The sequence below is a fragment of the Epargyreus clarus genome, unplaced genomic scaffold, assembly GCF_041222505.1.
Source record: "Epargyreus clarus isolate Ecla_fem2 unplaced genomic scaffold, WU_Ecla_fem_2.2 ptg000002l, whole genome shotgun sequence".
NCBI lineage: Eukaryota > Metazoa > Arthropoda > Insecta > Lepidoptera > Hesperiidae > Epargyreus > Epargyreus clarus.
Window position 1 is genome coordinate 9,371,192 of NW_027332210.1, and position 26,003 is coordinate 9,397,194.

The 26,003-nt window shown below is 34.9% G+C and overlaps 1 protein-coding gene across 1 annotated transcript; it reads right to left on the reverse strand.

The window, feature by feature from the left end:
* Positions 1-25,497, reverse strand: LOC140747478 (uncharacterized). The gene is made up of 5 exons (XM_073079963.1): positions 25,207-25,497; positions 4,162-4,524; positions 2,015-2,182; positions 1,031-1,166; positions 1-578 (listed from the first exon to the last, which is right to left on the reverse strand). The coding sequence occupies exons 2-5, from the start codon at positions 4,385-4,387 to the stop codon at positions 443-445; spliced, it is 666 nt and encodes a 221-aa protein (XP_072936064.1). The 5' UTR covers positions 4,388-4,524; positions 25,207-25,497; the 3' UTR covers positions 1-442.
* Positions 25,498-26,003: the final 506 nt, after the last annotated feature.

Sequence of the window (26,003 nt, forward strand, 5' to 3'; positions counted from 1 at the left end):
AATACCTGTGTTGGTTCCTCTTAAAAACTTCCAAAATATCTATAATTCTATATGAATGTATGGGATAAGACGTAAACCCTCAAGGGACTATTATAATGGGAGAAATGAATCTAGAGGGTCTTAATGTACGGGAGACCTTAAGAGTAAGTGAATACCTGTGGATCCCCAAGGGGCAATAACTTGTTAATAAGAAGTATAAGTTTACAAAACTGTCATAGTGAATAAAGTTTAGCTTCATTTAGTACTTAACAAATGAACACCCATGGCCCCCAAGGGGCAACCGTTGTATTAAGGGGTTCAAGTGTACAAAACTGGCATAGCGAATAAAGTTTAGCTCCATCTAGCACGTAGTAAGTGAACACCCACGACCCCCAAGGGGCATTTTTTTGTAAATAACGGGTCAAGTGTACAAAACTGGCATAGCGAATAAAGTTTAACCAAACTAATACAACATGATAGCTCCATTAACTTTCTCTTCGAGCGCTGGAGCAATCGTATCGACGTCTCTGCCGTCCGCCATAGCAACCAACACGCACACATTGTTGATAAACGCTGTTATCGACGCTGCTACTATTAACCTGGAAAAGAAACACGTTGAAATGAAACTTCATAAACGCACTATTAACTTGGAAAATAAAGTAATATTGTAAAGTAAATAAAACTTCTTCAAACGCACATAAAAGGAAGTACAGGATTGGGCTTGCGATTTTTGAAACGGAAACGGTTACGCAAGAGCGTTACGTAACAATAATGATATATAAAATAAGATGATATAGATATGATATGTAATTGTCATTTTAATCATCATCAAAATTATTTTATCATCATGATCATAATTATTTTTATTATGACACATTTTTTGTTAGAAAACGGGGCGTAGTGTGGGTTCGAGCCATCCGTTATGCTACTCTTCTGATTCGGAAATGATTTTGAAAAAGAATAGCTAGCTTAGCTAGGGAGCGGGCCAGATGATCGATCAACCAGCCAGCTTACCAGACAATCAGTTGAATTTATTAAACTATATACTTACCAGAATGAAAGTCCTAAGTCGGCGGTGCCATCCGAAGACCATGTATTGGCCAGATCCTCTTCAGACATAACATTGTGTTGCAGCCTTAAGAAGTACTCCGTCAGCCATACAGCCATCGCGCCAATCGTGAACAACACTGGAAAATATTCATTTGTTTAAAATAAATCTATTTATTCTTAATATTATTACAATGAGGTATTTCATGCAAAATTCAATTTCTACTAATCAGCCATAAATGATCAAAAGTTGCAATTTTGGTTTCGGTGGTTCGTTATTCGCAGGCATGTCGTGCTACAATTGCTGGAATTATCCAGCGAAATTTATTGCATCAAAATTTAAATAGTCGTAATTATGATTTACCTCTTGCACAATTACAAGCCAATATCGGCTTTGGAGACGATCTAGCGCGAGCGGCGAACGCTTGCACCACCAGACGGCGAGCTCTACGAATATCTACGCATACCGTTGTTACGATTTTCTTGCAATTTATCTACGTAAGTGGTAGCTATGTTTTACTCACCTGTAGCACAATTACACGCCAGTATAGGTTTTGGTGACGATTTAGCGCGAGCGACGGACGCTAGAGCCGCCAGCACACACGCTCCGCCGGACGACGCGAGCGCTACGAATATCTACGCATCCCGTTGCTATAGTATGCAATTTTATCGGCTACGATAAGGACCATGCGAACGCCGTTGGATGACGCAAACGCTACGAATACTAGCACTTTTAAGGAACGTATGATAATTTACCTGTTGCACAATTACACGCCAGTATAGGTTTTGGTGACGATTTAGCGCGAGCGACGGACGCTAGAGCCGCCAGCACACACGCTCCGCCGGACGACGCGAGCGCTACGAATATCTACGCATCCCGTTGCTATAGTATGCAATTTTATCGGCTACGATAAGGACCATGCGAACGCCGTTGGATGACGCAAACGCTACGAATACTAGCACTTTTAAGGAACGTATGATAATTTACCTGTTGCACAATTACACGCCAGTATAGGTTTTGGGGATGACCTAGCGCGAGCGGCGGACGCTAGCGCCGCCAGTACGCACGCTCCGCCGGACGACGCGAGCGCTACGGCGAGCTGCGACGCCGTGCCGAGCCACGCCCACCGCCGCGCTGGGTGCGTGCCCGCTTTTACTGGAATCGAGAACATCATTCTTATAATGATAAATAATAATATTTCTTTATTTCAGACCTTTTTTTTACAGTCCATAGATTTGGTTAGTACATATTTTCTTAAATCTATGTTAGTGTACAACAAATAAAGCAAGGGGGTTAGGTTTAAAGACAACTTAGCGTATGTTAGTAAAGACAATTAAAACAAAAAAAGTTTGGAAAATCCAAAAGTGCACGACTCATAATGCTCATTTAATTATGAAATATAAAAAAAAAAACTTAAGTCGTTCAAAATGAATTGCCGAAAAAACAGCTGTAGTAGGAAGAAGGTACTGCACAAGCGCCCCTGGTGGAATAAATGTACATAATATCTATAGATATACAGTCTTGTAGTTTTCGTTTTTTATTAATTGCAATTAAACGACACTGAATTAATTAATCATTCGCATTCAGTGACCTACAATCGTCGATTAGAATTTTTTAAAAAAAAATTTAACTCAAATGATGGATTTTTTCACAAGTTACAGTGTTTTCAGGTTTCACACATGACGGACAGGAAAATTTTTTGACCTATTTTGGTGTTTTTTTCCAATTCTATTGCAGTAAATCAATTTTTAAAAAGTATGGAATTAATCTCCATTAAATTATCTCGACAATAGTATGCAAAATATCTTGATTCCGTGAACTATCAAGGCTATAATAATAAAAATAGCCGCCAAAATGAAGCGAAAAAAATTTTTCGATCGTAAAGCGTAGTCGTGCAAAACTCAAATTCTAAGTACACACTTGTTGGCTCGTGTGTGTACACCATTCCAGCAGGCCCAAAGAGGGCTGTCTGGTTTGCATACCAATGTGCTAAGTAGCGCGTTGGTGTTGGTAATAATATAAGTATAATAAACATTATATTTTGAGTGGTTGTAATTTTATCTTGTTTATACTGTTATTATAGGGCGAAAAATTATATTCGACCTGAGTCAGAGAACCAGTTGGGACGTCTCAGATAAATGTGTCTCCTTTCAAATTGGAACAGTAGCACTGACCACTGCTGTGATATGACAGAAATCGGTATGGTGGTGGTGCCTCCAGAGTCAAACCAGAAAGTTCTTCAAAAAGCTTATGAATCTATTCTTCTATACAACAGAGTAAATAATCAACTAGTAACAAACATGAATCGCTTGTCGGTCGCCCAAACAACAAATAGACGCCTTAGCAGCGACAGATTAAGCAACTGCTCAGTAGCATTTTCGTTATCTACGCAACAATTTCTCACACAATAGTAACAACGAGTTACTCTCAAGTTAAGACACTAGTCTATAATATTACTGTGTAACCTAACACTACAAACAAAGGACTATACTCTGATGAGTTAAGAGCGTGACATAGAGTACTTTACGAAGGATTTAGGGCGTGACTTCAAACTATTGTGACATTATGTAATACTACTGGGTAGGAATTGCATCATTATGGTACATAGTCTAAAGTACAATTTCTATGGTAAAATAATTGTTATTGACGCAAGCTATCTATCAATTATATAGCATGTATGTATGCCTTGCAGACGTATTAAATTCCTCATGAGATATCTTGTATGTTTTGATTTACTACTAAACTTATAATTTTATTTTTTCCTATCTATATTCTACATAGACCGATCTGAAGGAAAAGTGGTAAAGTAAGCTACAGTCCTTTACCTACAGGGAAAGACTGGTGCTCAACATTTAAAATTTAGATTCAGATTCAGATTTAAAAAAAATACAGTCACGAAGTCATAAACTATGTGACTTGTTTTGATAAAGATTTAAATAAAACGGTGTTTTTTATTTTCTTCTCACGGGCCCTACATATAATGTGTGATCTAGAATAGACATTGTGTCTCGATTACAATTTTTACAAATTGTCAATTATTCAAATTTACAATTTGTAAAAATTGTAAATTATTCTAATTTACATTAAATTATTCTAATTTACAATTGGTAAAAGTTTCTTTAAAAAAAACTTACCACTAAAATCATGGTTCCTCCATCCGTAACCAAAGTTTATCTCTTTATGTCCTTCGAACAGGCCAAAGCTGATCCTGCCTTCAGATTCCATGGGATTCGAGGTCCGCCTCGCGCGAGCATCGATCCAGTGTGTGGTCCCTAACGAAGCCACGATCAGCGCTATACACAAACACGACCCGAAGAAGGTCGCGAATATCATCGACCGCTTAAACAAGTTAAGCTTCATCGCGACTTGTTGCCACTAGATGGCGTTGTCTCACATTTCAATGTTCGAGAGTGCTCGCGTTTTCTAATTGTCGCCGGGAAAGCGTCGGTGCGTGGCCATTGTTGATTTTCATGTGTCTTCTCTCACGAAAAGAAAATCTGCAACAAATCAATTTGCTAATGTAAATGTTGATTATCCATTTCGTTAGTATTCCACTGAATAAGACCATTTATCTTAATGGCAAGGATTTTATTCATACTCTACCAGTACTACGCTGGCCAAGTACGGATTGGCACACTCCGGAATAGGTACCTTTAAGATTATTTTTTACGAATCAGGTATGCAGTCTTTCCTCTTAATCCACTTTTTCCATGCACCATGTAGGCATTCGATAATTAATTAATAATACGCACATAACTTTGGAAAATCGCAACGTCTCTGGGATTAATTCCTTGGAATTTCAATTTTTGTAAGTTAAAGTAGAATTTGGCTTCAACTTCTATCAAATAATGTCAAGTTCGCTTAAATTAAACACTTAACTAATTGGAAAAGAACCGGTTATAGTCATTCATATTAAAATTTGGTTTTGTTAAAGTTCAACGTTTATTTTTACATAACTTATCACAGTGATTTCATTCATTTATAATGTGGGAGAAGTCTATGTTTTTATTAAGTTCTAGTAACATTATAACATGCAATGTTAACTTTAATCAACTCTAAATAGTAAAATGCAGTAACAGCCTAGTGGTTAAGAAACTCGGCCGCTTGATCGAGGGATATGAGGTTTAAATCCCAGGGATGACCTCTGCTTTGTCAAAAATTTTGTGCGTATTATAAATATAAATGAAATATATCACTTGCTTAAACGATGAAATGATGAAAACAACTTGAGGCAACCTGTATATCTGAGAAGTCTTAAGAAAAGAAAATAAAGTTTTCAAAGGTGTGTAAAGTCTATCAATTCGCACTAGGCCAGCGCGGTGGCACCTAACCTAACCTAATCCTTCTCATTCTGAGAGGGCACCCATGCCCAGCAGTGGGACAGTAACGGATTGATGATGAGGTTCGACTTAAACTGAGGTCAACAATTGTTTTGTTGCATCTGAAAGCAAAATAACTATCCGTACCATAGCTATTAACATTTTTAGCTTTTTAGAAGATTACATTAAAACTTGTTGTAAATGTCTCTCCATTATAACCTTCACTCACACAATATTCCTTCACTGTTAAATCAAGTGATAGTAAATTTCTCATCCTAGTAAATACTACGTGGGTGGTCGAAAACAAGGCTATTAAGGCATTCATGATAAATCATCGTTTACAAAACAGTTTAAGTAGCTCATCAAAAACTTTCTACTCCTCCACAGATCATAACAATGTATGTTCTCACGCACGTACTAGTAGGTGCTAACGGTATAATACATAGAAATAGCTTGAAACTATGCTATCGATTGGATTTATTTATGTCAAATATTCGCATATAGGCATTTTATTTATTTATACAGCAAATAAAATTTAACTATCATGATACCATCTCTTTCATGAAATACGTCTCATTTGCAAGCGCCTCTAATTTATAATAACTTATACTACTACTACTGCTACTTATACTACTCTAATTCATAATATACAAAACTGTATGCGAGTAGCATATAATATACTAAATTTCAGGTAAGTCTACTAGGTTTTGATTTATGGAGTAGTCAAAAGTTGCTCGAAATGGTTCGTGTAATTATTTATACTATGTTGTAGAAAATTACACGTATTATACAAGTTAACCAGTGTGTCTTCTATTCCGAACTTGGCTGACACACTGTCGTGGTCTGAATTTGGAAATAAGTTTTAAAGTGCACAGATTTACTGAATTAGAGAATGTGGAAGATATGCATTCATAGGACATCAGATCTGGAAAGTCACAAATTAAAAAAAGGTCAACGTCCAATGGACCTCCAAGAACTAATGGATGAAAAAGTAATGTGATATTTATGGTAGGAGACAGATGTCTATGTTGGTAATATCATTTTTAACTGTTTAGTTTAATAAATACTCTCACGAAACATTAAAACAAGAACTTAACCAAAATTATTGTCAAACTGATTATTATGAAATTGCAAACAGTTAAATATAATAAACTTTAATAAATGATATTTCACAGTTTTCTTCAAGTAATACGACAATTAAGTTAATATTTGATAATAACACAATTACTTTAAACTAATTACTATTAAAAACTACTATATTTTTACTTTAAAAAAATACCAGTACGAATATTAAGTTGTATAAATAAAAACAGTAGATACAGAACCAATTATAAAAATAGATATAATACTAATAGAAATGAATTTATTTTATTACATTAATTTCATTATTATGGTCACAGATTATAGTGCTTGTTTTTCCCTTTTCTTTAATTTATTTCTTAAACCGTCGGGTTTTATGTCTTTATAATAATTTACATTTTTTCTTTTCTTTCATATTTAGTTCTTATTATTGTTTCTCAATTTATAATTTACTTTAATTTTGAAATATCTCACACTTTGCAAAGTTATATTTAAATAATAAAATTAATTTATATTCGATAAACACACATACGGGCAAGAAACACCTGGTATTAAACAATATAACATTGTAAGCTTGTAACCCAATAGCAATGACCTTGGTAGCATATGTCGGTAACGAGCATCAGTGGCCAGCGGCCAGCGGAGCGCGACCACGCCGTTAGGGACATGACGAGCTAGGAAACAATTATACGGTCAAGTGCGAGTCGATTATAATGGATTCCGTACCAGAACACGAAATAATATTGTGGAATTACAGAAATATGTATTTTAGTAACAATAGCTTAATTGTAATTTTAGCCTGAAACACACTTCACTGGGGTTTGTTATTTACTATTATTTTATTTTAGATTGCGCTATAATCAGAATTTATTTGAACCTGATTATGTATGTCTTACGTTTTTACAAAAAGATTTTTGTATAGAAAGTCCTTTAGGCATAATTTTAATTTTGAATTAAAATATCTCTTAAAATTTCTTTAATTGAGATTTTTTAATTTATATTTGGTAAAAGGGCTTGCCGCCATAATAACACACGTTAAAATTGAAATCATTCCGCTGCATTTCAAAATATGTTATAGTCCTTAATGTATTTTCGTAACAAACAAACGGACATACAAAAAAAACCGCGACGGCTTACTGACAATAACCTTTCATTGTCCACGGAACCCTACAATTATTATGCACTCTTTATAAAATATAAATACTCAAGTTCTACCGATGTCGTCACAATTTTATCGTCAAATATTGAATAACTTGTTGCAATCGTATTGTGTTGACATTAAATATTACATGCCGTCACTACTTCGAAATTTGTGTAAAAACCTTCCATTTTAGAGGTCGGTGCTATATTTCTTATTCATTGGTGATTTATCAAAATATTAAATTAATTACAACTTGGCTGCTTTTTATGCTTTGCTGTGTACGGATTTCTCTATAACTAAGGGAATTTTAGCATGGAGTATCACCTACTTGGAGCATGTTCTACTATGCGGCTCCAATGCAGGCTGGTGGAGAGTTATACTGTAATGTTAGCCATATATTACATACCCATAAACGACCATGTTTGAGTTGAACACGCACACGAAGAGTTCCGTACCACCTCGTACCACCAATTTTTTTAATTGGCAATATTTGTTATCATAGCAGCAAAAGAAGTACATATGCATTGTGAAATTTTAAAGTGTCTACCTATTACGGTGTATGTCAAGCATCTAGCTACTATGGTTCAAGAGTTGGAGCCCTGTGTGCCCTTAGTGGGTTCCCGTTTCGCCCTCTGGATACGGAACCCTAAAACACCCAGACAAAGAACGGAAATATAAATTCATCAATGTCTGCCTCGCGGGGGTCGAACCCGGAACTCTGCGCGGTAGACCGTGACTATAGGAGTTGTCAATTTGGTTGAAGTTATAACAATTTAGTGCAGGTTTAGGTGGAGTACAGGTATTCCAAGTATCCAATCGATAGGAGTACTACGCTCAACAGTGAACCAAAAAGAGTTGCTAAGTCTTCGCACGTGTTATTACTTTCATCATCAACATCAACCCATTACTGTCCCCCTCCTGGGCACTGATCTTTAGGCCATAGACCACGGTGCTGGCCAACTGCGTATTGGTAGACTTCACATACCTTTGAAACCTTTTTTTTAAGATTTCTCAGCTATGCAGGTTTCCTCACGATGTTTTCCTTAACCGTTTAAGCAAGTGATAATTAATTTCTAATACACACATAACTTTGAAAAATGAGCTGCGTGCCTGGGATTTGAACCTCGGACCCTGATCAAGAGGCCGAGTTTCTTAACCACTAGGCTAAGGCTCTAGACAGACGGACCGCATTTAAACTGCCGCAACCGCAAATTGCAGTTCAGGTGCAGTTTGAATCCAGTTCCTGCTTCCAAACAACTTCCGAACTGCACCATACCCACCCGATACGACTGCAATTGAACTGCAATCGGACTGCGCGTTTGGTTTGCAGTTCTATTGCAGTCGTGTCAACTGCATTCAATTTGCACCTGAACTGCAATTTGCGATTGGATTGCAGTTGAAATGCGTTCCGTCTGTCTAGAGCCTAAGGTTTATTACTTTACTAAGGTTGTAATAAATTCTTATCATTAGTGATAAACTGTGAGTTTCATAACTCTGTAATAATCTTGATACGTGATAATGACTCTGCCAGAAATCACGTAATTTTGAGGGTTTAAGAAAGAATAATATCGTTGTCTTAAAATAAAACATTATTTTATAAGTAGTCCATTAAAACGTTACATTTGGGTTGCTATATTCAGAGGACGCAATTCAATTTTTTGGATGTCAAGGCGGAGTTAAAGTTAAATCCTAATTTGTGAGATTGCTCTTGTTCATCTGTCGCCATTTTAACAGAGGGATGATAACAAATCGTTTCACACTATCAGACAAAGTATGCGTCGCACAGAAAAATTGTATGGACAATTTTATTTTGGTCTCATATTGAATCATCTACTACTTTACTCCCATATTTTTTGCTCTAAAACCTTAAATACCAAAGTAAATAAAAAAATTGTTTAATTTTTGTTATTACTGTTATTGTCAGTAGCTCAGATATGCACAACCTTAACTCAGTTACCAATTTAGATCAGTTCAGCTATTCGTTTTTTTAGGTAGATTTTTTGTCATTCAATTTATTCACTCACGGGCATATAATTTATAAATACTCGGAATTTTTTTTTTTTTTTTTTTTTTTATATATAATATAAGAGTAGCAGACGAGCATGCAGTCCACCTGATGGTAAGTGGCTACTACCGCCCATGGACATCTATAATCAACCCCAGATAGGATTAGATATTCCTACCTGAGGTCGGCCACAGATGCGCCGCTACCCCTGAGGACTAAGCTGGAACGCCTCGAAAAAGTCTGTCTCCCTTACCACACCCTTCAAACCGGAACACAGCAGCGCTTAACACTGCTGCGGAATATTAAAATAGATACATTGCTATTTCGTATGAATATGTCTTGCTTACCACGCCTTCACACCAGAATCAGCAGCGCTTAACACTGATATCATTAGACAAAGATGTAATTATATCTCCGGAGTCGAACCAAGAAGACTTCTGCAACTTTTAAAACTTAATTATCAAAACTGAACCCAGTGAATACCTCATTCTCCTCACCCAATAAGTAATTAGTAACAATAAACCCAAAATGGTCAATTTTGTTACCACACCCACCTACAATTTCAATCGAGGTTAACATGAACAATAACAGTAAGATCGTTAAAGTTAACAACTTTATGCAAATATCCGAAATGATCTATACAGTTAGGCACAGCCCATCTGAAGTATGTTTTTACCTTTTTACATCACCGGCAATTTCGGTAAAATGAAGTTCCCAAAAAAATAGGCTAGGTAACCATCGTAGTATCGCAAATGACTACGGTTAATGCGACTAAAGTATGCCCGATATGTCTAGTAATTTCTCTATAGATCTTGCGAATGATGAGAAATACAGTAAAAGTAGAAGTCTGATATTTCTGCTTGTGGTGCTTCCTCCTTGTGTACAATGAAGAAGAGAAACTTGTGTAACATTTTTTATAATAAAATAAAGCAGACAAGAATGCACCTGATGCAGTGTGGCTACTCCCGCCCATGGACATCTGTATATAACCTCAGATATGATTAGATATTCTTATCTGAGATCGGCCACATAGATGCGGCGCTACCCCTGAGAACTAAGTCATAGTTATTTTTCTGAGGTGTTCCAACGCTTCGGAAAAATATGTCTCCCTTACCACATCTTTCAAACCAGAACACAGCTAGGCTTAACACTGCTGTTATTAGACAGAAAAAGGTGTAGCGGTGATGCCGCCGGATTCGAACCACAAAGGGTTCTACCACTTTCAACATCTCACAGGGGGTTTCACCTACATTTAAATTCTAAAGTTAAGTAAAAGTCGGTTACTTGTTTACAGGAAGTATTTAAAGACCTGTATCCGGTCGCACAGGATAGAGGGTAATACTGATTGTAATCTCGCTGTCGGTATGTCTGTTGGAGAAAGCTCCAAATTAACATTTTGTGTTAATAAGAGGTATAATAAAGGAAATATGGGAATGATTTACAGGTGTGACGACTTCCCACAACTCATAAAGAGAAAACAACGTATCACGTCGGGGGCAGCACTTTGGCAAAGGGATATCTTTCGCAAGGCTAGGTGATCGATGGTCATGCCCGGCAAGCGACCCTGCTCCAACAGTTTGGAGTGTGTATATATGCAAGATATTGAGAAAACTCCGAGAGCATGATTCAGAAACGCAAAGGCGGCACAAAAATTGTTATCAAAACCAATTTTATTATTTCGTGCTCCTTGGGTCTTTAACCACGTTTAGGCTTCTAGCACCCACAAGAGCCACCCACATTTTATGGAACTAGTCAATTGTGGTCAATTATATTAGATGTCTTAGTCACAGACAGCAGAAATAGACCTGGATCTCAGATACGCTTCAGCGACCTTCGATGTCGCGGCATTCCGTTACTTCATCGCAAAAACTTATAAACAATATTTTACAGACTTACAGCGTAAAATATTGTTATGCAGTAGACTACGAAAAAATACTAGAATGCATTCCACAAATTACTGACTATTAACCGACTTCGTTTAAGGAACGTAGCACATTCTGACAACTACTTTAAAATTTTTGGTAGCTTAACTTCAACGTTTTTTTACATGTTTGTTGGCATCTAAATTTGAACATCCCATTTTCCATTTTATACCGATTTTAAACTATGCAAACATTACATACATACTCTATTGACAATATATGTCCCGTGTTCAGATGCAATTTTATCAGAATACCTCTTAAATCAAAAGCACAGCAGGGTAACAGTGATAATATGCCTAAGGCAGAAAAATGACAGTGACTGTGAACTAAATTCATAAATTTACTACCTTCATTTCTACACAAAAGTTAGAATCAACGCAACTCAAATTACACTATCCAAATAAAACTATTACTAACCAATGTTATTACTTTTATATGTAACCTAACGATAAGGCAGACGGGCTACCTGATGGAAAGCAGTCACCATCGCCTATGGACATTTGCAACACCAGAGGAGTCGCCAATGCATCGCCGGCTTTGAAGGAGAGCTCTTTTTACACCTCTCTCGAAGAGCCCCATGTCATAGTCCTGAAGGAATACCTCAGGAGGAAGTTCATTCCACATTTTGCACGTACGCGGCAAAAATTCTCAAAGTTATTGCATAGGGTGTATACAGTATACTGTACGGATTCGGTCCGCTTATCAAATTAAGCTTGTACTTATCGGTAACGGCGCATAATGGTCGGTTACGCGTATTAACTACCAGTCGTTAATTGATCCATTGTAAGTCGATACCTGCTCGTTTATTATGAAACGGTATGTAAATAACTGTTGTAATTTGAGGTGAGTCACCACACTCTATTTCTACATGACAACAGTTGTGTTAAAGTACTAATTTGATTGTCTACTCTGTACTTATGAAATTCGTAGTTTACATCTGTAGGTTCAGACATTACCAATTCGCTATTTTAATTGGGTACTGAAGGAAATGGACACCTGTAATCAACCCCAGATAAGATTAAGTTCCACCTGTGATCAGCCACAGATGCGCCGCTACCCCTGAGCAGTATGCTTGAGTGCCTTTTAAAAGTATGTATCCCTAAGCACACCAGAATACAGCAGCGCTTAATACTGTTGTTATAAGGCAGAAATAGGTGCAATAGCAGTGGCGCCTCCAGGGCCGAACCACGAAAGATTCTACCGCCTTCCTTTTATTAGTCACATACGGATATCCGTTTCCAACCCGCTTTACGAAAAAATAACTATATTAGTCATAACTGTCATTAGATAATTCATACTTTGTAACTTTTTTTTTTTTTTTTCTTTTTGTACTTTGTGTCTTAAGGCCACTTAAAATATATTTGACAGTTTTAATTTTAAAAATATGCGCTCGGGCGGATCTGAAAATTTGTTAAAAGGTAACCTCACACACAAATCCTAGACTTTGTCCAGCAACAGGCTGTCCCAGTTATGGGCAAAACTTCCCACTACCCAACATAAATAGCCAGGTCAACTTGTCACGCGTCTTACTCTCAGAACTAGTTTCCTGATATACCTTGATAATCTAGTTCTAGTGACGTAATCAGTTGCCTCACGTCTGGTTTAACGTCCTACATTCATTGAGTAAGATACCTATTAAGGGATGGAGAAAGATGGAGCATTGACCAGACATCTACTTGGATATTGGATTCTGATAGGCCGAGGGTTTGAGATTAAAAACTCAATCATATTGAGATCTTAAGATAATTTAGATTTATTTGAGGTATTCGTTACATCTAAACCGTGAAAAAAAATGTGAGCCGTCACGGGACGCCTGGCAGATGTGAAACATCGACATTATTTTGTAAGTGTAGCGAGAAAGATGGCTTAACGCCAGATCGAGTGGGAGTGAATCGCACAGTCGATTGCGCATGGCGACGCGTCGCCACACCGTACACACTACTGCATATAGACTGTATATATATACCATCGTATAGCGTGGCGACGCCACGGCATGCGTCGCCACGCCAGAAATCGGTTTTACGTGCGGCTATAGATGTTTCACATCAAAAGTCTATTTACCTAAGACTTTATCATAATTATGTTGAAATAACTAAGGGTGTCTAATGTGAACATTATATTCTTTTTCAAAACCTTAAAATTTTAATCATTGCCACTTAGTAATAATCTGACCTAAAGACGACCACAGATGCGTTGATACCTTAAGGCCTAAGTGGAAAGCCTTGGATAAACATGTCTCCCTTCAAACCAGAACACGCGCTTAGCACTGCTGTTATTAGGCAAAAACAAATGTGGTAGCGTTCCGTCGGAGTCTAAATCAAGTGGGTTCTACCATCTTCGGATTCATGGGAATAACTCATCACTCTCCTAACATTAATTAAACAAGTAAATGACCTCTACCCGTCTCTAAACGTAACTAATCGTTCAATAACCCATGAAAAATGGCCGCTTTCAACAAAGCACCGCAGTCATTATCAAAATTGGGCGAAGCGGGCGTGTTACGATTTTCACTCGCAATTTTCGTGTCGGAGATAATTTGAGGCACGGAGAGAGTTGTGATATAATGCACGAATGCTGAGGGGTAATGACGTAGATGGACTAACATTACAGACTCGTAATCGGAAAAAAAATTAAGCTAATGTTTTTTCCGTAAAGCTGAACTTATAATCTAAGTTGATATTTGCTACAAATAACCTTATTTTTCCTTCTTGAGTGGAACTTTCATAGAGTGTATAAAATAATTTGAATAGGGGTAACGCAAATTTAGTCTAAAAATATCTAAGGTTTAGACGTAAAATATAAATAAGAGCTTCACAGGACTTTTATTATTTCGATAAATATTTTATTTATTCCGATATAGATTTTATTTATAGGTCATGTTATAGCCTTAAATTAAATATTAATATCCGCTTTAAATAAAAAGTATTTAAATTCATAATTAAACCAGGAAGTATATATTTGAACTAGGAGTCTACTAGTTATTCCTCAATGGGTAATACGCGTTATACAGAATACCGTTCATAGAAACTATTAAAACATGCAATGCAATGCAATGCAAGCCTAGATCACATTCTTAAAATGTGATCTAGGCTTATTGTTCATCGATCTAAATGACATATATTGGAGAATTCTATATATTACTAGCTGACCCGGCAAACGTTGTGTTGCCATATAAATAAAAAAAAAAATGTTAAGGGTGAACAATCCTTATTACTTAGGGGTATGAAAAATAGATAGTAGCCGATTCTCAAACCTACTGAATATGCATAAACAATTTGGTAAAAATCGGTAAAGCCGTAAAATATATGACGAATATGAACACATGAAATGATTACGTAATAAGCAGGATTAGTACTATTGACATTTGACACTTTGGTTCCGTACTGCGCTCACGTAATAGTTAAGTAACGTTACTGATACACTTTCAACAAACATTTGTAGTTTAGCGCCAAGTTCTGCTCGCTCTTAGCATTGGTGGTCAAAGGTCAGTTTTTTTTTATAATAAGGCTATAGGTCCTTGTTAGATCTCTTCTCTTTATGTAAAGTCCCGTAATATCAATTTTCGAACTTCGAAGATGACGTGTGTCTATACCATATAGATGAATAGAAAACATTTTTTTTCGGGTCGTGCCAGTACTGATATAACTTGTCAACTCATTACTGTCCCACTTCTGGGCACAGGTCTCTTCTTAAAGTGAGACAGATTTAGGCCATGGTCCACCGAGTTGGCGAGTGCTACTACCACGCGTTTAAAATTTTTGTTTTTTTTTCGAACTCTGATATAATTTAAAAAATGCAATTATCGATTAGCTGTAAAATGTAAAATGCTTGTTTTATTTCATTTACATTTAATTTGCAATAATTTATTATATTCAACGTAATTATAAAAGTGAGGTGTTTTAAATATAACTCTGTAGGTTCCAAATTGGGCCAAACAGAACTTGGCCCTTCCACATCGCAACCGCAAACGAAATCCAAACAATAAGATTATGACATCGGAAAGGAGAAAGAATCGCCGGATTAATATCCGTTGAAACTACAATATTAGTCAGTTGATCAATCGTTTAGTACTGGTTACCGTGCCAAATCATTGTTAGTTACACAAACAGTTACTGGATGGTTTAAAATATAAATAAATACAATTTTAGTCTATCTGACGGTTGAAAATTACTGGTAAGTCGAAGTTAACTTTTAAATGTAGGAGAACCCATCGTGTTTCGACATCGAAGGCACCACCGCTGCTTTTAATTCCACTTATTTACAGAAGACTTTCATGCGGTTATGTTCTTCTAGCATGATGCATGACGAATTCCAAGTTAGACAGGGGTAGCAACGCAATTGTTGCAGTCTTAAGGGAGAAGTCCAACCATTGGCGGCAGTGACCACTTACCATCAATTTTACGCACGTAAGGTACTTCTATTTCATATAATACCTATTCATACACTACCAAGTGTGGATAACCTGCGTGGCGGAGCGATCACTATACCGGTCTGACGCGCAAAGGGTGCCGGGTCGTTCCCCGGCCAGAAATATCTGAATGATGAATTAAGATATCTGTTCAGGGGTGTTTGTGTGTTCGCTTTGTGTCCATGACACCCACGATAATCCTCGTGTGGGGTTATGATTGTAGAAAGCGTTTATTAAAAAAGCCTGTACGTAATTTAATTCTGAAAACTGCAGAAAAAAAAATATTTATTACAAATTAAGAATCTGTTGTCTCTGTAGTGGCAATACTATGTCACAAGTAAATTCCTACAAGTAGCCTCTTATCTTTAAATTTGAAATCGGTTACTCAAATCTTACAAACAACATTAATTGGTACAACTTGGTAATCGTTTTAAAACAAGTTAATTAATTATAGTCTTTTTTCATTTGATTTATCACGTACTGAGTAAGAATTTCGAAAATTGTAATTAAAACATTACTTCTGGTTTTCTTAATCATTATTTTAACATCTACAATTAAGATTATTAGTCAATTAACATAACTTCGTTTTATTGTGAACTCGAAAATAAATGTTACTCTCTGTAATTTAAAAATACAGTACTAAGGGCAGTATAGTATCTATCATCAGTATGTATACGTTATTTATATTTATCATCATTTTTAAGTAGACCTCGTAGTATTTCTTTCATCCAAAATGACAAACCAAACCAGAAATACTTAGGATAAAATCTTACAACCGATTGAAGCAAAATATATGCTATAACTAGCTAGCCCGGCAAACTGACCGGGTGAACAACCCGTATCACTTAGGGGTATGAAAAATAGATAGTAGCCGATTCTCAGACCTAGTGAATATGCATATAAAATTCGGTGAAAATCGGTAAAGCCGTTTCGGAGGAGTACGGTAACTAATATTGTGACACGAGAATTTTATATATAAGATAATGTATGTCATAAATTCGTGATGAACTAGTACGAACACCTATCAGACCTACTGTCTGGCTGGGAGTCAAACCCAGAACCGTGTCACTCGTCAACACCACTTGTTAAGCAACGCTAGTATCAAGCATAGGCGCCATAGAAACTAACGATGCCGTTAGAGATGTTAATTTCTTTCGTGATTCAATTATTATGGGCATTGCGATCGCGAACAATTTCTCTATTCACTTTCTAACACTTGTGGTCATGACTTGAATATAGTAGCTAGTATGTAGATTTATTATGTATGGTGTATAGCGATAGGCTCCTAATGAATTATAAATTTTAATTTTACAAAACTATGTGAAGATGGTAGAATGCTTTTGATTTGACTCCGAAGGCACTTAATCACAGTGGTGTCAACAGTGCCGTGTTCAGCGTTGACGTTTATGGTAAGGGAGACATACATTTCCGAGGCGTTCCAACTTAGGTTCGGTTAGGTTCCTCAGGAATAACAACTAACAACTAACGCATCATGTCCATGTGATAGTGTCAAACTGTTCGTATATTTCAGTATGCACATAGAGCAGACTTCGTTTGTATTGATAAGAGTCGTAATCTTTTTAGAATCCCATGGGTGGATCTTCAAGAGGCTCAAAATTTATGTCTTGCCTTAATACTCCTCTTTATGAAACAAATTCAGGAGTTTTACTTCTTAATCTGCTACCTAAATAAATGAAGCAGAAGCAATCAAAGCCATTCCGTGATTATAAATCAAAAATAAGAACAATTAGAAAAAAACTCTCAAAAACGGCAATATTTCAGATGTCCCAATTGCTAGGTTTTGGATATTTTATGCTATGAATCAAAAATGATCAGTAAAGTAGACCCGTCTGTGTATTTATATTACTTATTATTAAATACTCAAGGTATTTCATACAAAATATATTTAAAAATTAAGTCGTAAATCAATTAGAAATTGAATCAAAAAATGTTCAAAAAAATCCGTCATTATCGGCAACACGATTGTTTTGCTAAATTCTGAGAAAACGGAACGCGCCCGAAGCGTCGCATTTCTTTCAAGAGACGAGCCCCCCTCGTGCCTCAGTCGATCGCCACTCATCAGAGCGAAAGGACGTTTATTTCTCGACCGTAAGTTATTGAATATCATTCTCCAAAGTTTAGCATCCCAAACGTCATTCTTATATATAGCTTTATCTTAATTATGTGTGCATGGTTAACCCTTATTTATTAACGATGGTGAAGTATTCTTGAAACAAATGACATGCAGTGATTGTTTTTTGTAACTATTAACGTATATCGGTCGTGGCGGCGATCTTTCCAGAATTCGTCACTGTCGGCAACATCATTATTAGCAACATTGCAAGAGACGACAATGACGTCTGTTGCTAATAATGATAATTTGTATTGAGAGCAATGACGATTGTTGCCAATAATGATTTTATTGTACGATTTTGAATATAAATTATATTATGTGTATGTTTATATATTATGTGTATATTTATACATTTTTTTTTTTAAGGTTATTTTTATATTAACTAACTTAACTTTACCAAGATGAAGCTAACGTATTACGTGTTAATAATAGACACTAATAGACATAGTGTAAACCATAACCGCTTTACTTATATATTAGAAGAGTTTGACGTAATATTTGCCACACACCAAGATGGTCGCTGTAAAGCACTTTGCGAAGATCAAGAGAATTGGAAACTATACAGAGAATTTAACCATGATCGATATGAATCCGTACACATGATAATGCACTCTAGTAATCCAGAGCACTTATTAGATATGTACCAATTTGTAAATGATGACGGAGCGACAATTGTTGATGAATAGAATCAAAGAGATTTGTTATAATTATGTAATAATAACTTTTTTCATGAGTAGTTATAACATTTAGGCAGTATCTAAAAAATTACGTAGTTTTATGTTGTTTGCTTAGAATATACATGTAACTGGAGAAGTAGAGGATAGAGGAGCATTATGTTAGAGTTTGTTCATTTAACCATTTAAAATTTTAATTTATGTACCTATGTGTAGTGGTCATTTTGGATATGGGAAACGTAACAATAGAGCTTGTATATATAGTGCGCATGTTGAAATTGTTTGTTTGATATTACATATTAATTTACTATGCCTTTTGCAGATCGTAAAAACTAAGACTGACCCCCGTAAATGGCCCTCCAAATATGCCTCCCAAAAATAAAAAATATGTAGAGAATAGAAGACTGGCTCAGAGAATTTGCAAAAAACGAAAGTATAACGAAATTAAAAATGATCCGGAGTTATTAGAAATAGAAAAACAAAAGAGAAGAGAAAGATATCTAAAACAAAAAGAAGCAAAAAAAGAAAAATCTTTTCGTGAAATAAAGGAACAAAGGAAAAGATGGAAAGAAAATTCTAAAAGATATCGTCAAAAGAAAAAGGAAGAAGCTAGTGAAGAAAGAGTTGATCCCTTATTAGAGAAAGTTAATATTGAAGCTGTTGTAGAACATCAGAACAATGAAAACCATACAGATACTGAAGTCCCATATACCAAAGAAGTTGACCCATTGTGTGAGATTTCACAAGCTTATGCAAAAGTTAAACAAGTTCGCTATGTTGAGTTGAAAAAACGGAAAAGATTATTGCGCATCATAGCGGATTACCAAAAAAGAGACAGGAGCCAACGTAAACAAATTAAGAGACTAAAGAAAAAAATAAAAGAAATAAAAAACTTACGACAGGAACCAAATATTGAAGAGAGTGCAATACAAATTAACACAAATGAGAAAACGGGATTATCGTTAATCGAACACATACAGAACTTTTATACAGAAGATGTACATAGCGTAATAAGCGCTGGTAAAAAAGAATTTATTACCCGCGATAAAGTCCGCATGCAGAAAAGGTATTTATGTTTACCTTTAAAAGACTTACACAAAAAATTTTGTTCACAGACTAATTCACTAGTACATTATTCATTTTTTTGCAAGCACCGGCCATTTTGGGTTCTTTTTCCGAAAAGTATCAACAGGGAAACATGTCAGTGCAGTATTCATACTAATATGGAATTATTAATATCTGCGATGAATAAGCAATCAATATTAAAAGAGAAAAACAGTGAACAGGTCATCTCCAAATTATGTTGTGATTCGAGAAATATTGATTGCTTACAAAGAATTTGTAATACCTGCAGATCAAATCGTCTAGAATACAATCTTAAGAACGATGATAGCAACACTTTTACATATTTTCAATGGGTCAAAATATCTAAAAACATAACCAAAAATGGTATTCAGAAAAAACAATAAATAACCGTGAAGAAGAACATTAATATCAACTGTAAGGAAGCTATTGTTAAAATAGAAAAAGAAATAATACCATTTCTAGAGCACACATACAAAATGGTCGGACAGTATCATACTATCAAAGATATAAAGAATAATATAACCATTCAAGAAGCTTTGGTACACATAGATTTCTCGGAAAATTATTCCCTAAAATACGCAGAAGAAGTGCAATCCTTCCACTTCGGAGGTAGCAGACAACAAGTCTGCTTACACACTGCAGTTGTATATACGCACAACTTTGATACTGGTCAAGTAACCCCAACATCCATGTGTACAATAAGTAATTGTTTGCGTCACGATGCGTCAGCCGTATGGGCTCATCTAGTCCCGTTGTTAAAACAAGTTATCAAACTGAACCCATTAATTGATACGATACACTTTGTATCGGACTCGCCGTCGTCTCAGTATAGAAACAAGACCATGTTTTTTATAATCACACAATTATATACAGATTTTTCGCAGTTAAGTAAAATTACTTGGAATTATTCAGAAGCAGGGCACGGTAAGGGTGCCCCAGACGGTGTTGGCGCAACGCTAAAACGAACAGCAGATAGGACGGTTCTTTTTGGCAGGGACGTAGGAACATATAATCAATTCTATGATATAATTAAAAACCAGATCGAAAATGAACAGTTGAATATTATCGTAGAGAAAGTAGAAGAAGAAGATATAGTAGCCAAATCCAACTCAATTCCCAAAAGTCTTAAATCTTTTAAGGGCACACTTTTAGTGCATCAAGTTTTGTGGGATAAATCAAACAAAACTCGAATAACTTTGAGAAAGATGAGTTGTACTGAATGTTCTTTTTTAGACATATGCATGCACGGAAAACATTTGGCATATTATGTAATAAATCCGCCACAGCTACAAAAAGTTAGAATTTTATCCGATATAACACTCAAAAACTTAAATAATCAAGGGAACATATTATGTAAGCCTTCTACCTCAAAAACATATTAAAATGTTAACGTTTTTTCTTAAATCTATTTCTTTTTTTTTCTATTTTTAATATCTCTAAATAAGCAGTTTTGATTGATTTTAAAAAGTGATATTAGGAATAAAGAACGGTCAGTAAAAATGCTCGGTAGGAAGAATGATTCAATGAAAATATTTGTGGGGGTGTTGTAGTTTGTGTGTAGTTTTAGTTTGATAATTTTGATTTATTTTTTAAATATTTGACATAGGATACTCAAGAATCTATCATGTGAAGTCTACTACGTTGTTGATTTATATACCAAATGTCTGTACCAAATGATTATTTGATTAATAGTTAACTAATGAAACTAAGAAGACTGATTATTAGGATGAAGACCTTCATCCTAATAATCAGTCTTTTTAGTAATGTTTGTCAGATAATAATATTAAGTTTACTAATATCTACTATAATATGTATATGCTTACCTAATTTAAGAAATAATTGTGATAATATAATTAAAGAAATAAATAGTGTTTATTATTCTTGCATTTTCTTTCATTATTAACATCAAAATAATTGAACTTCATAATACATTCAATACATTCGTCACTGTCGGCAACAGTCCGTCATTATAATCAGCAACAACGTCATTATCCTCATAGATCGTCATTATTACCAACACCAACATTTTTATATTTGCCAATATTTTCGAAAATATTGTGTTTTCTAGCATAACTTTATTATAACACAGCATATATTTGATGTATTTATAGACTAAGCTTCAAATAAAGGCTATTCTCGGGATATTTTATAAGATTTTTTTTTTCTATGTGAAGAATAATCTTGAGTAGATTCACCCCCATACCAGCCATGCAACACGGGGTGTCACGCTCGGGTGCACAATTGTATTTTTTATAGTAGAATAAAGTAATGGAAGATGTTGGTTGAATAAATGATTACATACATTTGGTGTCGCGTGTACCATGAACTTGCAAAAAGTGCCAAAGTGGTACCAAATCAGAGCATTAACATAAATTACTCTTTGATATTTAAATTTTACAAATTAAATTAAATATGTGGCTTGGATGCATATCAGGCCATAATGTCGCTATTATTTACCCATTTTTTATCCTAAGGCTGGAATAGAATACTTCCATGTTTAAGAATACTTTTTAGAGCGCATTTTTATATGATCAGGCTTTAGTTTTTAAACTTTTATTTCTAAGATCAAGTTTAATAAATATTGTACTCGGATTAGTGAGTAAAATTTAGATAAGCCTTTCGGTCTAATAATTATTTGACCCAACTTAAGCCGCACGTTAATAGTGTCGCTTTAAATATTTTATACTGATTAATTTCTTTCGCCGCTTCATATCGATCGATTCATATATCGATCATATTCGCGCAATGGTGGTAGATGTTAATATAATATTTAAAGCAACTAAATATTTTATTCCGATTAATTTCTTTCGCCGCTTCATAACGAAACAATTTGCGCAATGGTGGTGGATTATTCACGTTAAAAAATAATTCTATAAAAGATCTATCTTGAATAAAATATTTTTGATTTTGCGCACCTTTTTCGGTCCGCGACTTTAAAAACAGTTGCCAACCCCTGTCTTACATGGACATTTGTTAATTATTCCATCACATAAACATACATTCGATCATCAACATCACATAAACGCACATGTCGATTAGAACTCAACAGTTAAGAAGTTACCACAATTGTTTTACTACAATGATGAGAACAGCAGGCAAATGAGTTGCATCATAATACTAGAAAGTTGGTGTGACAGCAGTTTGAACTTGTGTGAAGTTTAAAAATTATGTTTTGCCTTTCTTATGCAATTAAGTACAAATTTTCTTATGATTACAAGGAAAAAATATTTAGTAAATAAAATGGAGATCAATTAGTGTTTCTATAGACTTCTATACAAAAGCCGAAGTCATGCAACTATATAGTATTTTAGCATTAGACTGAATATGGGAGATAGTGTCATCCACAAGTTATTGCTAATTGTCGATCTGTCATATAATTAAATCAACAACATATTAATCTGAAATAGTGTTTTACTAAAAGGTGACTTTAAAATACAATTTAATCTAGATATAGACTTTTTCATAAGACCGTGACTTCTTGCTGTTTAGGTACACTTTAATAACTTTATTAAAGTGTTTATATTAATATGTACAAATGTTAACTTAAGACTTTATTTTTCAAATTAGTACTATGTCTACCAAACAATAAATAATTTAACACATTTTATAATATGTATTAATAACATGTCACTGCTTTCATACAACTTGAAACTGCTCAACCAATTTGAATAAATTTTTGTAAGGGTGTGGGGTTCCCTTTTGGATGCAATAGATAATGCTGTTATCTTAGACATCTGGTGTATGCCAAATCAAATGTTGTGGGGCATCTGCCCATCTTACTAATCATTTTATATCAATCAAATATAAGTGCTACTAATACAAAATATGTTTGTAAAAATATAATTATTTAGTGGTTGAGGGTAAAAGGATTTACATTATAAAAATAGTTATCCTGGGCTTTACAGAAACAGTTAAGCTGGAGCATAGAATTACAATAATAGTAACATCTAATTATTTATTACTGAATTAAATGCATAATTACCTATGACATGATGACATGACATGTAAAGGAGTCTCCTATAGTCAAAACACTGACCTTGCTCAACGGTTTGGTGTTTTATATAAGTAGTAGTAAGTTTGGTTTGGTATTTTACATAAGTCTTCTGTATTCTGTATTCTGCCTATATATTATACCTACTTCTGTATTCTGCAGGACAGCAGGATAATATTTGGTAACTCTAGACAGTTGAATTTGATAAAATGTATTGCCTGTTAAGCCTAATGTAAGAAATAAATAAATGATTATTAACAATCATTTTCTAGCAATTTTTTTTGTAATAATTTCACTTCTTAATTCTTAATGCATATTCTTAATACATTGATAAATATGCTCTTTAGAATAAATTTCTTCTGAACTAAAATAACTGTGACCTTTAGTCACAGAGCAATGCACTTTACTGTATATTAAGAAAGATTCTCACTGTACGGAGATTTCAATACCTAGTGTTTCGTGTCATGGGAGACTAGTTTTGTGTAATTGAATGAACGAGATATTGTTCGTGTTTGCATCATTCAGTCCATTTGCTTGTTACTTTTTATATATAATCTAGGAGTAGCAGACGAGCATGCAGTTTACCTGATGGTAAGTGACTACTGCTGCCCATGGACATTTGTAATCAACCCCAGATAGGATTAGATATTCCTATGTGAGGTCGGCCACAGATGCCCTGCTTCTCCAGAGGACTAAGCTGCAACGCCTCAGAAAAATATGCCTCCCTTACCACACCCGTCAAACCACAACACAGCAGCATATAACACTGCTGTTATGAGGCAGAAATAGGTGTGGCGGTGGTGCCACCAGAGTCGAAGCTCAGAGGGTTCTACCACCTTCTAAACCTTGTGAAAAATCTTGAATGCAAGTTGAAATACCTTATGTCTAGTATAAGTAATGTAAAATCCGAATATATGTCTTGCCATGTTCTATATTTACAAGTTTAGGAGCAACAACACTTCCGAATATATTTTTTGAACTTATATATTCTTTGGTGTTTATGAAAAATTATGGGAACATATTATTCAAAACAATTTATAAGAAGATTATAACAATAATAAAAGTAATCTACGCATGCATTGCGTTACAAATAAAAAGATATCTGGTACGTTTTATTAATGATTTTCCACCAATTTGTAATTTTTAACATGTTTAATTAATTATGTAATAATTATCTTAGAATCTAATGTAAGTATCGTAATTTATAGAAAAGTTAGAATTGTACGTAAACTATTCGTTTCAACCAAATATAACACGTTTAACATAAAATAAACATAACAAATGTAAATACTTTTACATAAGTTAAAACCTGTATTTTAGATTATATTAAAACTGAATGACGTCAAGTTCTTGACCTTGTATAAGAAATAAAATATTAAATGAATTTGAAAACCGAACAAAACCTTGATCCTTCCTTACCTGTCACTAAAATAATCACGTCCTTGTTTCAAACGTCGAACAGGATGTCCAACTTTTCACTAACTTTTAACTTTCCACTGAACTTTTAAAACACTTCTTAAAAGCGGAACAGTTAAATTTATCGCACTATTGACACAGAATTATTACTTATATGATAAACGTGGTAAAACTTTGTAGAAATTTCCCTTCGCGTGTAAACATTCATGTATTTTAACTTTCGTGGCGTACGCAACGCAACCAAGTCTGATCAACACAGGTGACATACAGACAACACAAAATCCGAAATCGTCACGTCAAAATCAAGCCATTCAATGTTGCAATATTGCATCCTTTATTGAAGTTTACACCTTAACTTGACACATGAAGCTCAGTGTTGCTATACAAAAAAGTATTACAAAAGATAGGTTTTTATTATTTTTTCCTAATCTGTTTGTTGAAAGTTATGTGCGCATTTAAATCTACATCATTGTATTTTCTACTTTTTACCCGCCTGCGTAAAATGCTTCATAAAAGTTTCATAAAAGAGACATGTTTAAACTTTTATGACTCTGTGAACGAACTTGGGGTCGATAATCAGGTTTAAATAAAGAAAAAACAACTTCAGCTCAGTTACTGTGCAGCACACCACCGATCCAATTTATTCCTCAACAACAACGCCTACTTAAAATTAAAAGCAAAGTTTTTGTTAACAACTTTTCTATGGAACATCTTGAACACTCTGATTACCTAATATATTCGCATTTTATTACGAATAACGCAGTTCATATCATAGAGTATTATTATAACTGGTTCATACC